Source organism: Cornus florida, unplaced genomic scaffold (genome assembly GCF_030987335.1).
Source record: "Cornus florida cultivar Cherokee Brave unplaced genomic scaffold, ASM3098733v1 CherokeeBrave_3.0.0_Hap2_Chr11, whole genome shotgun sequence".
In the NCBI taxonomy this organism is placed as follows: Eukaryota; Viridiplantae; Streptophyta; class Magnoliopsida; order Cornales; family Cornaceae; genus Cornus; species Cornus florida.
The window spans coordinates 39,129,712-39,142,680 of record NW_026775581.1 but is presented as its reverse complement, the minus strand read 5'-3'; the positions used below and the strand labels follow the sequence as shown (position 1 = coordinate 39,142,680).

The 12,969-nt window shown below is 34.7% G+C and overlaps 2 protein-coding genes and 1 long non-coding RNA gene across 6 annotated transcripts in view; 1 reads left to right on the top strand and 2 right to left on the bottom strand.

Annotated features, from left to right (window-relative positions):
• Positions 1-3,490: 3,490 nt before the first annotated feature.
• The window catches only part of LOC132280820 (uncharacterized), a 30,347-nt gene continuing 20,868 nt past the window's right edge, over positions 3,491-12,969 (top strand). Inside the window, exons 1-2 of the long non-coding RNA XR_009471703.1 lie at positions 3,491-3,613; positions 3,725-3,826. This is a non-coding gene — a long non-coding RNA (uncharacterized LOC132280820). The remainder of the gene's footprint in view (positions 3,614-3,724; positions 3,827-12,969) is intronic.
• On the bottom strand, positions 3,501-7,651 carry LOC132280818 (RNA demethylase ALKBH9B-like). Its single transcript, XM_059782574.1, has 6 exons — positions 7,414-7,651; positions 5,850-6,185; positions 5,267-5,352; positions 4,864-5,174; positions 3,986-4,057; positions 3,501-3,882 (listed from the first exon to the last, which is right to left on the bottom strand). Exons 1-6 carry the CDS (start codon positions 7,544-7,546, stop codon positions 3,501-3,503), a joined length of 1,320 nt encoding a protein of 439 aa, XP_059638557.1. The 5' UTR covers positions 7,547-7,651.
• Positions 9,503-12,969, bottom strand: part of LOC132280819 (DNA-binding protein RHL1) — a 29,861-nt gene continuing 26,394 nt past the window's right edge. For 2 of the 4 annotated variants that reach the window (XM_059782576.1, XM_059782575.1), the window contains exons 11-12: positions 10,147-10,188; positions 9,503-9,720 (exon numbers count right to left, since the gene is read on the bottom strand). In XM_059782576.1, the coding sequence (XP_059638559.1) occupies positions 9,685-9,720; positions 10,147-10,188 (78 nt within the window). In that variant the 3' untranslated portion in view covers positions 9,503-9,684. Of the gene's footprint in view, positions 9,721-10,145; positions 10,189-12,969 lie in introns of those variants that run through there. The other 2 variants (XR_009471702.1, XR_009471701.1) reach the window with 1 other exon arrangement.

The window sequence follows — 12,969 nt, the reverse complement described above, 5'->3', positions numbered from 1 at the left end:
GAACTTTTCCCTCTCAAACATTTTTTTTTTTTTTTTAATTTTTATCCAATAACGTCAACCAAGAAACTAAACCAAAGCATTACTTCTTTTTTTTTTTTCAGTTCAAAATGACAGATATAAATTAAATAAGTATTGTATTATATCCAGTTTAATTTTTTCATAACATCACAGTAACCATCTAAAACTACTTTAACACAACAACATGAATATTGTGAATGAAACATAGTAAGAATGATTAATACTATATATAAATATAAAAGTCATCAGTAATGAAAACCATAACCATATCAGAATCAAAGATATACATAGATGTATGACTTGACAGAATATGTAACATGTTTGAGAAATTATAAATGCTTTAGAATGTTCGGGATTTTAGATATCTTTATACAATCTCATTTTTAAGTCAATTCACGTAATCATATCAAAATACACTTTAGACTAAAACCCTTCTATATTCATATAATAAACAATATACTAAAATAATATATAGTATAAATAAAACAATATACTAAAATAATAAGCCAGTAAAATAACAACAAATATATATTAGAGTAGTAGAGAGTAAGAAACTCCTGGCCTGTTTAATGGAGAGGCACGCAATATTGCGCTGTCCTAAAACCTTTACAACTTCCCTACGTGCAGGTTGTGACGACTATGAAAGGCTCCAAAATACAACTCCAATATCCTCCATGCACACGTTCACAGAGTGACAATCACCAAATCTTATAATGTCATGTTGCCCATAAATTCAGATATATAATTAAATATATATAATATAGTATTTGGTTGAAGAATGAAAGAATGAGTTTTTAGAAAAGAAACTGAAGAAGAGAAGTAAGGTCTTTAATATGTTAGAATAACCATAATATATTTATAGACTATTTTCACATCCTTAACCAATAGACACAACTAGTCATAAGGGGTCACTTCACACCTGTTTTAAAAGTTTTTATGTTTTATTCAAAAAAAAAAAAAAAAAACCCTAACAGTATTTGTTTAGGCTGCAGTGAAAATTCAAGAACTGGGGGCCAAAAAATAGGAGATGGGTTTTGTGAATTGTATGGTAGAGATAAAAATAAAAATAAAAAAAATAAAAAAATAAAAAAATGAATATATCAATGTGTACATATACACATATGTGTGTGTATAACTGTGTACAGCGAGGAGGAGAGAAATATGGGGTTGTGGGTCAGTTTGGGGCAGAAAGGGTTATGAGATTGTGGTGGTGGTGGTGACTGGCGAACGCTATTTTTGGAGCATCGCGGAGTCATGGAGGGCCGCCGCCGTTCGAAGCTCGCCTCGTTGCAGTGGTCGTCTCTCTGTTCTCTCTTATATATACATGTGTGTGTGTGTGTGTGTATATATATATAGTTATATACCTCTCTGTGTGTGCAAAAATTTGTGATGTATATGTGTGTACTGTATATGTGATGGAAGAGGAAAGCGGTGGCGGTGGTGGCCATGAACACGATCATCAATTTGTTGATGAATTTTCTAGATTCTTGAGTTGGCCGAATTGGTGATCTCCTCCTCCTCCAGCGAACTGGTGTGGTGTATAGATTGTGGGTTTTTGTTAGCTACCCTTTTTAGTCATTTCACAAATTTTTTTTATATATATTATTAAATGCGTAGGGGCATTTTAGTCATAAATGTGTGAGTATGACCTATTTACACAAATATCATAGATTATGAGTGTTTTTTACATGAGGGGTACAATATGCATTATAAGCAGGGATGTTTTCTACACATGACCCTAAAAACAATAGAGGGATGAATCTTCTTGTTTGCCAAATAATAGTAATTCGGATAATGGCTCTATTTACCTTTTTAGCATAGATATATTAATATTCTCTCATATATATAAGTAAGTTGTTTTTAATATCATATTTTTCTTCAATCTTTTCAACTTGTAATTAGACCGATGAAATTATTTTCTAATTGGAGAAAAATTCATACAAGAGAAATAGAAAATTTATTTATATGGATCCGTGGTGGCGGATTCTCTTTCTTGAGATTTATCCGATCACTTGATCAAAGTTTTTTTTAATAATAATTTATTAGTTACACTTTTTTTAAATTACAAAATAGTTTTAAAATAATCTTTTTCTATCCCATAAATTGATGTTTTGAATTTGTGTCTCGTACGAAATCTCACCTGAGAGTGGTTCGACCTGCTTATTACTATAGCTACAGTGTTAAAACACACTAATATCAATAAATTGGTGATATGGGTTTGGCTCAAATAATCTTTCATGTTTTAACACTATTCCAAACCAAATAATCTTTCATGTTTTAACACTATTCCAAACCACCATGATCAGTCCGAAATATGATTTGGGCCTAAATTTGGAAACCAAAATATCAAAAACAAAATCATATCGCATACAAAACGACCTTTATGGCATGTTCCAACTTGATTCCCCACTTAGTAATCCTAGGCCACACAACTATAGAAGTAAAAAATACGACTTCAAGGCCTTTTGACACAATTATTTGGCCAACATTTTCGAACTAGAAGTGTGTTAGAAATAGAGAGACTCTCGAGGTATGTAACAGAATCAAAATGACTTGCATTTATCGAGAATCCATTAGCAATATGAATAGGTCACAAGTCATAGTTATGAGTTTATGGTGGTGGTGTTGTGCGTCTTAGAGCATTCTATTATTCATCGCGGAACTCATGCAATTCCCTCTTGCCCACATTCCCACATTCACTACGTAATTACCAGAAAAAGTAAGTATTGAAAGACCAGAAGCTTTCAATGGATATGGCATTGCCTAATCATCTCTTGTACCTAGATTATAAGAACTAGCTAGAATTAATGTTAGATGGGGTGGCACTGAGATATGTGTGTGTGTGTGTGTAGATATGTGTTTTTTAGCTTATCCTTAGTTGTAGCAAACATATTGAGGCCTACTTTTGGATGTTGTTTGAAGGTGCATACTCTGGTTCTGTTGCTATCAGTTCTATTTACATCAGAAGAATGGAGGCTTCAGAAACTACACAAAATGCATTTCTTCATAATGGTAATAAATTGCGGTGCGTGTGTGGTGTTCGAGTCCCCCTTCTCCTAATTTGCAGGGAAAATAATAATAAAAATAATAGTAAATAACTTGCATCAAGTCAACTTTGGAGATGATCCATGACTGAAACTGACTTGAACAACTATTAGATTATCTTGAAATAACAGGATTCAATTCAAACCACAAAGTTACATCCACAGAATTATTTGAAAAGTACAATACCTTTGAATAAATAAATAAAAATTGACAAAAAAAATCAACAACAGAGTAACACATAAAATCTTTGAATCTGATAGCCAGTCAAAACACAACCACAAGAAGACTAGAGAGAAGGATGAAGCTCATTCTGATATATAATTGAAAAATTATTTGTTCAGTTGGTACAAAGAATTTCTGTGCAAGTATACAAGAGTTGATCTATCAGTGAAGTATACAAGTGTCAGTCATCAATTGCGTGAATTACATATGATCTATCAGTGAAGTATACAAGTGTTAGTCGAGCTCCCGAGGGGAGAGAAATCATCTTTCTGCAGATATTTTTTTCTCCTCCGTTTGTAGCTGTCTTCTCCTCGGTATGGCGAATAAGGTATTGGCCATCTCTGCAGCACCTCCAGGTTTGTTATCGTTGATTTTTTATTCTCGTGCTGGTTTCGTCGGACTGGTGACTTGAAATTTTTGTGCTGGTTTCGTCGGACAGGGAACCTGGAATTTTCGTGCTGGTTTTGTTGGACAGGTGACTTGGAATTTTCATGCTGGTGTCGTTGGACAAGAGGCTTTATTCCCTGAAGCTCTGGCTCAGGTAAGTAATTGTATGGTAATTTGCGCTCATCCATTTTCCGGAAAGTAATGGAAATCCTGCGACAGAAAAGTAATAAATAAGAAATGATCCTTCATACAGTTTAAAAGAAAAAAATACTATAAATTCAAAAATTCTATGTAAGGAAGAAAGTAATAATACCTTCTTCGTTTGACTCCGGAAACACAATGCTTAGCACTGTTGGCTCCATTGCCACTTAGAACAAGCACCGATCTGCAGGAAATATGGATTATTATCAGAAGCTAATAACAGAAAGGATAGGGAGTGAAGCTAAAGACAACCACAATACACAATCTATATACACTTGATCAAACAATAGGATATCAATAGAGAGAGAGCTGTGAAATGTCCCTATGAGGCTTCATCAAGAAATTAAATTAATGCTATCGAATCAAATGAAACACCTTAGAAAGTAAATAATCCAATTTCGTAGTACATAAACATGACCTATTTCCACATTCAAATCACATATCAGTATTTGAACCCCATAAGGGAGAAATTTATGGCCCAAACATAGATACATGTGCAGAATGTTCTAAAGGGACATTAGGGCACCAGAAGACCGGGAATCTTCCAATACAGATGTGCGCAAAGACATATATGGAAGGGCACAAAATCATCCCATTATGCTTCCAGTCGCACTTGAAAATACGTAAAAGATCTTCAGAATAAAATTTGAAATTAAAGGGCAAAACTACACCGGTAATTAAGAAAGAGTCTCGAAATCAGAAAAGCATGGTACAAATAGCATCATTTCAATTGTGATGAATAGCCTCATTTCAATTGTTGCAGGAAACAAAATCAACTACTCTAAAATTCCGTACTAAGATTGCAATGATTTTATACAGAAAGAACTACATGCAGTCAGGGGCAAACCCATAAAATTTAAGTGAGGGGGCCAAATTAGTAGAATGAAATATAAAATTCTAAAAAAAAATGAAGTATAAAATGCAGTCATGGGGATGCAAGAAAGGTGAACAGTTAGTTATTTAGCAGGAGAGAAGATTCTGAACCCATACCCGACAGGCAAAGGTATTGAGACAGGACCCTCGAACTTTCCCGGACCAACAATTTTCAGATATGTACCAAAGAGTATATCGCACTCAGTTAAGAATGATACTGTGCAAAAAGGCCGCAGGAAATCGTGATGGTCAATGTGAGGAGGAATGCAGTCCCCTTTATCGTAGATGTTCACAATGCAGCTGTTAGGGACACAAGTTGGAGGCAGAACGTGCCACCTAACCATCCGTTTGATCATTTGCTGGAACAGAAGGGGTAGGGGATCAATATCTTCTTGTCTAAGAATACCGGGGGGATTCCCATTTTCGTCCTGTTAAAAAAGGAAAAAGTTTACAGAAGTGTGGGTACAACTCATGAGTACAAATGGTAGAAGAAAAGAAAGGAACAAGAACAAAATAGTACCACTGCATAGTTATAACAGCAACCAAATTGAATTGTGATCCGCCCTTTGCCTGGCATCCACTTTTCTGGTTCTGAATATGTCTTGGCTGTAAAATATTTTAAAATATAACAAAGAAAAACCGAAAGAACATTAAGCATATACCATATTGACATAATTTACAATCTTTAGCAGTTCAGCCTATATACTCAAAATTGACTAAGTACAAGGAAAAGTATAATAACAAGAAATTAAGTGTTGGTTTTGAAGGAGTTGTCAGTTTATATGAAATTGAATATAAAATTCATACTCAACATTAAAAAAAAGTTGACAAGCCAGAATTTAAGTGTCTATGAAATTATTTAGAAGCAATTAGTATTATTTGTGAAAATCAAGGCAAGCTTTTGTTTTAAATGAAACCTGCAATGCAAGGCAAGACCGTAAGAATCTAAGTTCAAGAACAGTCTCATAATGTAACAAACAAGGACAGACTTTTCATAATTTTACTGCTCTTTCTGTTAAGCAATTTAAGGACCATTTGTACTTCCAGAAACTCAGATTAAGTTGGGAAAAAAAACTAGACAACAAAGGGAACTAGCATCATACCTCTCAGTTGCCCCTTCCGTCCCATGCGCTGTAAATTGTAGACACATTCAACAATCTTCTTCTGCTCCTCGGCATTAAAAACGCGAGTATGTAGCTCAAGCCCTTGAAGCACATTCGTTGGCTTCCGATAGATTCTCTCAACGTGATAAAAATTCTTCTTCCTGCCAACTTCTGCAAACCTAACATGCTCGTTTTGCTCCCTTAATAACCCAATATCATTCAAAGAGGAAACTCCATCTTCTGAGGTTTGGATGGAGCTCCATGACCGTTTCTTAGCAGAAGGTTCTGAAATTTTAGAACCTGCAGACCGGAAGTCTGATAATTCTCTTAGTTTTCCTGCAATGGAAGGGAAAAAAAAGGTTACAGAAAGAAAATGCAAGTAAAATTAAAGTACAGAGAGTACTATGTAAAATTGCATTAATGTATGAAACAGAATGTAAGGTCATGCTATAAAATTTTTTATCTATCCTAACCGAAATTCAAGGACAGGTCAGAGGAAGGTGCATATAGCCGTATTATATCAAAATTTGAGGAAAACCTAGGGTTTGTTTGTTGAGATGAAACGTAATTTCTGAAATCTTTTTGAAAATAAAATTCTTTTAGACTGCAACTTTTTCTCATTTTGTATGAATCACTGGATGGGTTAATGTTTCCAAGTATTCATATTACTCAATAGTTCCTGCCTCCTCAAAGAAACATTCTATAAAGTTTTTAGTAAAAGAAAAACACCATAAAATTATATCAAAACCAAAACATGAAAAATTTACCCAAAAAAAAACCCTAGGAAAAATAGTTGCTCTAAGTTGATCATAAACCCATCAAATTTCTTCAACAAAAATGCACACACTTAAACAAAAATATATAATTTCTACACAATAATAAAGCCAAAAAGAATCCCAAAAAGCACTAACTGGTCCTAAGAACAATATTGACAAATCCAGTGCCCAAAAAAAAAAAAATACTTTAATGTAATGTGTAACAACCATTACTGCAATTTTGGAATACTTCAATAAAATCAAAATAACAGACAAACTATTTTTTTTGCTTTGCTGCAGAACTTACTAAGAAAAAATTTTCAAAACAAATAATGAAAAATATACCCAAAAAAAAACCGTAGTTGATTATAAACAAATCAAATAACGACAAATTTACCAAAAAAATCCAAAAAGGACCAAGAACACAAAAAACCTCTAAATGTTGCTATAAGTTTATTATAAACCCTTCATTTTAACCAAGGAAGATTCAAGAATATTTCTACTAAAAAAAAAAAATCCTAAAAAGATAGTTGCTATAAGTTGATTATAAACCCATAAAAAAAAACCCTCAAAAATAGTTGCTATAAGTTTATTATAAACCCTTAAAAAAAACCCTAAAAAATATACATATTAAATTGTATATACAATAATAAAACCCAAGCTAACACTCGGAACACTAATTAGTTACAATTTTGGAATACTTGTGAATCAAAAAAACAGAGAACACTTCTTAATTTTTTTGCTGTAGAACAAACCAACTAAAATCAAATGAAAATCTAGAGAGAAAAAGAGAGATTTGTTTTCCTTACCGTTATTGATCCGATTCTGAATTCGAGTCCGCAACAGGGCTTGACAGTGTTGACAAAACCCACCATCATCACACAAAACCGCCAAAATCTCTTCCCCACCCATTTTCTGTAGCAGACCCCTGAACTCCATCATTCCACCGTTATTATCTGAAATCGCGATGTGAGAGTGAGAGAGAGAGAGAGAGAGGGACGTGGAGTTGAAATGATTTGAGAGAGAGAGAGAGAGAGAGAGGCTTGGAGTTGAAGTTAGAACGAGGCAGAGATAGGTCAAAGACGCTCCCTTTATGAGGTGGCGATGCTGAGGTGGCACTAGTGGATCCGACTGATGACGTATACGATTTTAGAGAGAGAGAGAGAGAGAGAGGGAGAGAGTTTATAGACAAAACAAAACACACGCCTTGTACAAACGTAATGGCTACGCAAACACTTTTGGCTTGATCTAAAACCGAATTTACTTAAAAAAAAATTCAACTGTGTTTCAAAATAAAACACACGCGTGAGATACAAGTACGACGTAATTGTTACGCATGTTTTATGACGTTAGATAACATAATATTTGTGTTGTCATGGGTGAGTTCAATTTTTATTCAAATTTTAGAGTAGCGACCAAGCAAACAATTTTACTCTTCTATTTTTCTTTTCTTTTTTTTTACTTTCTAGTTGTTTGGCTTGATCTAAAACCGAATTTACTTTTTTTTTTTGTTTGTTAGGTTGAAAATTTTAGTTTGACGGTCAATTCAAATTTATTATTGGCAGAAATAAATTCTAGAATTTAAATTGCAACAACAAAATTAGGGATGACAATTTCCTCAATTTCGATCGGGGCGGTTTTAGTGATAAACCTACCCCGATTATATAGGTACCTTTTAATTTTATATATATATATAAAATATATATTTAATATTTTTAAAACTTTTGTTACTCTGTGAACAGTGTCTGTTAATATATTAATATTTATTATTTAATAACCTCAAAGTTGGGTCGACATATTTACCAACCAATATGAATACATTGGGCTAGTTGTTTTTTACTACATAATAAAAGTAACATAACCCGACCTGCCCCCACTACGCCCCACAGTTAAACGAAATACATGTGTGAAATCGATACTTTGTTTACCGAAATAGGGACGAAAATGGTATAACAATTACAAACCAATTCTAAATTAGGGACGAATTTGGTATGATAAATTTTTTAACAGTACAGAGTAGGATTTAGCTTCCGTCCCAACTCCGCCCCGTTAGCATTCCTAATTATTTGAGCGAATTAAGATAAATACCACTTTTAATCCATCATTGACCTTTGAATTATATGAATACTTACTTTTTATTCATCATTGACCCATTCACTTAAATTTGGATGCCCAAATAATTTAATTTTAATGAACAAGTTTAAACGGTTAATGAGCTTGGATATAAATCACCACCACGTGGATCATTGGTCCTAATCCCAACAAATGCTCCAAGAATACCAAAAGCGCAAATAAAATTTTAAACTTCTCTCAATATATTTTATTTCATCAATAAATTCTCAAGTATTTAAAAGATATAAAATCATCATTGACCTTTGAATTTATATGAATACTTACTTTTTATTCATCATTGACCCATTCACTTAAATTTGGATGCCCAAATAATTTAATTTTAATGAACAAGTTTAAACGGTTAATGAGCTTGGATATAAATCACCACCACGTGGATCATTGGTCCTAATCCCAACAAATGCTCCAAGAATACCAAAAGCGCAAATAAAATTTTAAACTTCTCTCAATATATTTTATTTCATCAATAAATTCTCAAGTATATAAAAGATATAAAATCTCTTAATATGATTTAAAACCCTGGACAATATAGATGGCAGAGAAATTATAAGGTCCCATCATATCCATAAAAGTATGAAAAAACATAACAAAAATAAATAAATAAACAACTGGTTAAATGGGTTAGGTCAAGCATGGACGGTCTTAGATATAGGTTAACTGGATCAGTTCCACCCAACTTGCATCCGACACGTCCATTTTGATCCACCCCGTATTTAACCCGCCCAAATCCACCCATTTACCAGGCTAATCACAAATTCACAATAGTCATCAGTAAGATTTGTTTTCTTATACTTCTATGTAAAAGAATTTTCACCAGAACATGAAAGACAACGCTACATAAATACAATATATTAACCTACTAGACCATATTTACATTCAAAGTAACATACAACACTCGCTTTAACATTTTTTTGGAATGCCCTCATCATCATCTTAGCAATTTTATGATCTCAAACACCCCAATCTTCATCGCTCCCATCCGTATCCTGAGCAAAATCATTATCAATTAGATTCATAAAACCACCAAATTAACTACACCGACTCGATATTATCCATAGAATAACTACTAAAGAGCGATCATTTCATTGTCGTCATCGTTCTGTTGTTGCCCATAATTAACAGTTGCTCATTGGTCTAGCTACTAAGTGGTGAAAGCTAGTAAGGGTGTGCATAAGGAACCGCTCCATCATTTGTACGGGTCATATTAGTTCAACTTAGGCATTTCCATAAGTTTGATTCCAACTTTTACGAAACGATTAGAATCGGTTTTGGTTCTAACTATTCTCTAAACTGAAGCAAATCAGATCGCTAGTAGTATTCATGGTATTATCGAAGCAATTTACTTCTACCACATTCATGCCATCAAAATCATACAAAAGTTTGTAAAACAGCATATTAGCACGAAATCAGACCTTTGATGTGCTTGAGAACTCTTCAATATCTTCAGCTTCAACCTACAAGGCATATCAGCAATGTAAATCACCAGCAATAACTGAATGCACCATGCAATCTGATACTACAGAGGGCTTTCAAATCATGTCTTCAGCGCTGACCGTAAGAGGCCAAAAAATAAAGAAAAACAACGAAAAGAGAGATTTTGAAATTTTAGTCCAGTTTCAAGGCAATAACTCGTGAGGGGAAATGCGTTTCATCCCTCTTCGAAGTGATCCTCTGAGTGTTCCTTAAATGAGTTTGGACTCGTTTTACTGATGTGTGATGCCACATCCCTTTGCTTTTATTGTTCCTTTCTTAGAGATTAATCCCATCACTTTCTTATCTTTATCTTCCTTCTATTCAACAAATATTTTCCAAACAATTTAAGATGGAGCAAAGTCCAAGATATGAAACAAAACTAAGTTAATTAATTTGGTTGTGGTGGGGTGATACCAGAGCCATAGTTTTTAAGGCAGTCATTAAAGAAGGAACACCTCTCAGATGCAGAAATCTTGCCTTATTCTTCATGGCATTCTTTTATAGAGGAATCTCCGTACATTCTTGCATGAATTTGCTTTTGTTATATATGTTTTACTTTCAAACTTTATTTCTCTCATCGAAATTAGTGATGCATAAATGCATAATTTCTTCTTAATATAGCTCATTAATTTTTTCAGTTATTCTTACAGACTATTCATCCTGATGATATAACAAATGCATGAAACAAACCCTAGAGATTTTAACTATCCAATTTGTTATGTTGTGGCCCGAATTTATTTTCGGACCGGGTCGCATTGTGACATGATTGACCCGTTTAGTACTCTTTTGTAGCCTAATATATAAAGGCGTTTAGGGTTTGAAGTGGTAAAATAAGAGAACACTGAAAATTGCATGAAAGAGTGAGAGCGAGAGCTAGGGTTTGGGGGCTAAAACTTGTAATCTCATATTTTTCGCATAGTGAAAACTTTCGTTGGATCTTCACTGTGGATGTAGGCACAACTTGTGTCGAATCATGTTAATTTTTGTGTTCTTTGTGCGTATCATGTTTACTTTCCAATCGTGATTTTCATTTTGTTCTTGATTCTTTGTGTGTGTCGTAACAAGCCGGTATCAGTGCTTTCGGTTCAAAACTGGGATGGCAACCAAATTTCTGAAAAACGAGAAGTTTAACGGCAAAAACGATTTCAACCTGTGGCGGGTTAGGATGTAGGCTATGTTGGTTCAACATGGGTTATCCAGAGTGCTGAAGAGGAAGGATGCACTGCTAGAAAAGATTAAGGACAAAGATGAGGTTATGGAGAAAGCACATATTGCGGTTATCTAGTTCTTTTTTTCTTTTCTTTTTTTAACAAGACGTTATCTAGTTCTTGAGTAATGAGGTTTTGCAAGAAGTTTCTAGAGAGATTATGCCGAATGGGTTGTCTAACAAGTTGGAGGCTTAATATATGACGAAATCTCTTGTGAATTGCTTTATCTGAAGAAACGGTCATTCACTCTTTAGATGCACACAAAGGTTCGTCTCTAAAAGATCATCTTGACGAGGTAAACACTTTTAGCATGTACTTGAATAATGTTGTTGTTAAAATATCGGATGAGGATCAGGCCACTATTTTGTTATATTCTTAACCACCTTTGTATGAGAACTTTGTCTGGGAGAATTGTTTTGTCTATGGAAGACGTGAAGGCAGCTCTGAATTTTAAGGATTTGAAGCGAATGGCATTTGAGGGCAACAGAGAAGATTCGGCAAAGGGGGTGGTTGCTAGAGGGATAATGAATCAGGATGGAGGGTTTGGCTATAGAGGTCATTCGAAGTCTAAGAACAAACAAAGGTATTGAGATGTTACAGTTGTCACAAGGAAGGGCACTTCAAGAAAGACAGTCTGGAGCGTAAGAAGGGAAAGAAAAATTCCTCTGAAACCGCTGATGTGGTTGTTGCAGCGGGTGATGATTCAGATGGTTGTAACATTCTCACAATTTTTGTCAGCATCTCTGGTGATGAGTGGATTCTTGATTCAGATTACTCGTATCACATTTATCCAAATAGACATTGACTTACCTCTTATCGAACCATGGATGCAAGGTTATAGGTATCGGTACAATTCGAATCAAGACGTGTGATAGCATAATAAGGACATTCACATCAGGCATGTACCAAAACTGAAGAAGGATTTGATTTCCCTGGGTACGCTGGATCCCATAGGGTGCGGTTACAAGGCTAGAGGTGAAGTCATTCGGGTTTCTATGGGTGCTCTTGTGGTAATGAGGGACTGAAGCGGCATGATTTATGTGCGCCGTAGGGTAGCACAGTCACAGGTTCAGTTGCAGTATCGTCCTTGGATCCATATTCAAATACTACTAGATTGTGGCATACGTGGCTTCGCCATATGAGTGAGAGGGAGATGGATGTTCTGAGTAAGAAGGGTCTGCTTGGTAGTCGGAAAACCGAGAAGCTAGATTTCTGTGAGCATGGTGTCTTCGGGAAACAGCGTAGAGTGAAATTCAATACAGGAATCCATATCCAAGGGTACGTTGGATTATATCCATTCTGATCTTTGGGGTGCCTCTCGGGTTGCTTCACATGATGGTGGTAGATACACGATGACGTCGATTGATGACTTTTCTCGAAAAATCTGGGTATATATTTTGAAGCACGAGAATGAGGCCTTTGTCACATTCAAGAAGTGGAAGACCTTGGTTGAAAAGCAGGTCAAGCGCTTGAGGGCAGATAACAGCTTGGAATTCTGTGACCAAAAAAAAAATAAATAAATAATGAGTTCTACAAGGATCACGGGATTGTGAG

Excerpts from the sequence above, each read along its gene's own strand:
- LOC132280818 (XM_059782574.1), bottom strand. The coding sequence starts at position 7,546 with ATGATGGAGTTCAGGGGTCTGCTACAGAAAATGGGTGGGGAAGAGATT. Across the intron at positions 6,186-7,413 it reads TCAGAATCGGATCAATAACG|GAAAACTAAGAGAATTATCA; the intron begins GTAAGGAAAACA and ends CTTCCATTGCAG. Across the intron at positions 3,883-3,985 it reads TCCGGAGTCAAACGAAGAAG|GATTTCCATTACTTTCCGGA; the intron begins GTATTATTACTT and ends TTTCTGTCGCAG.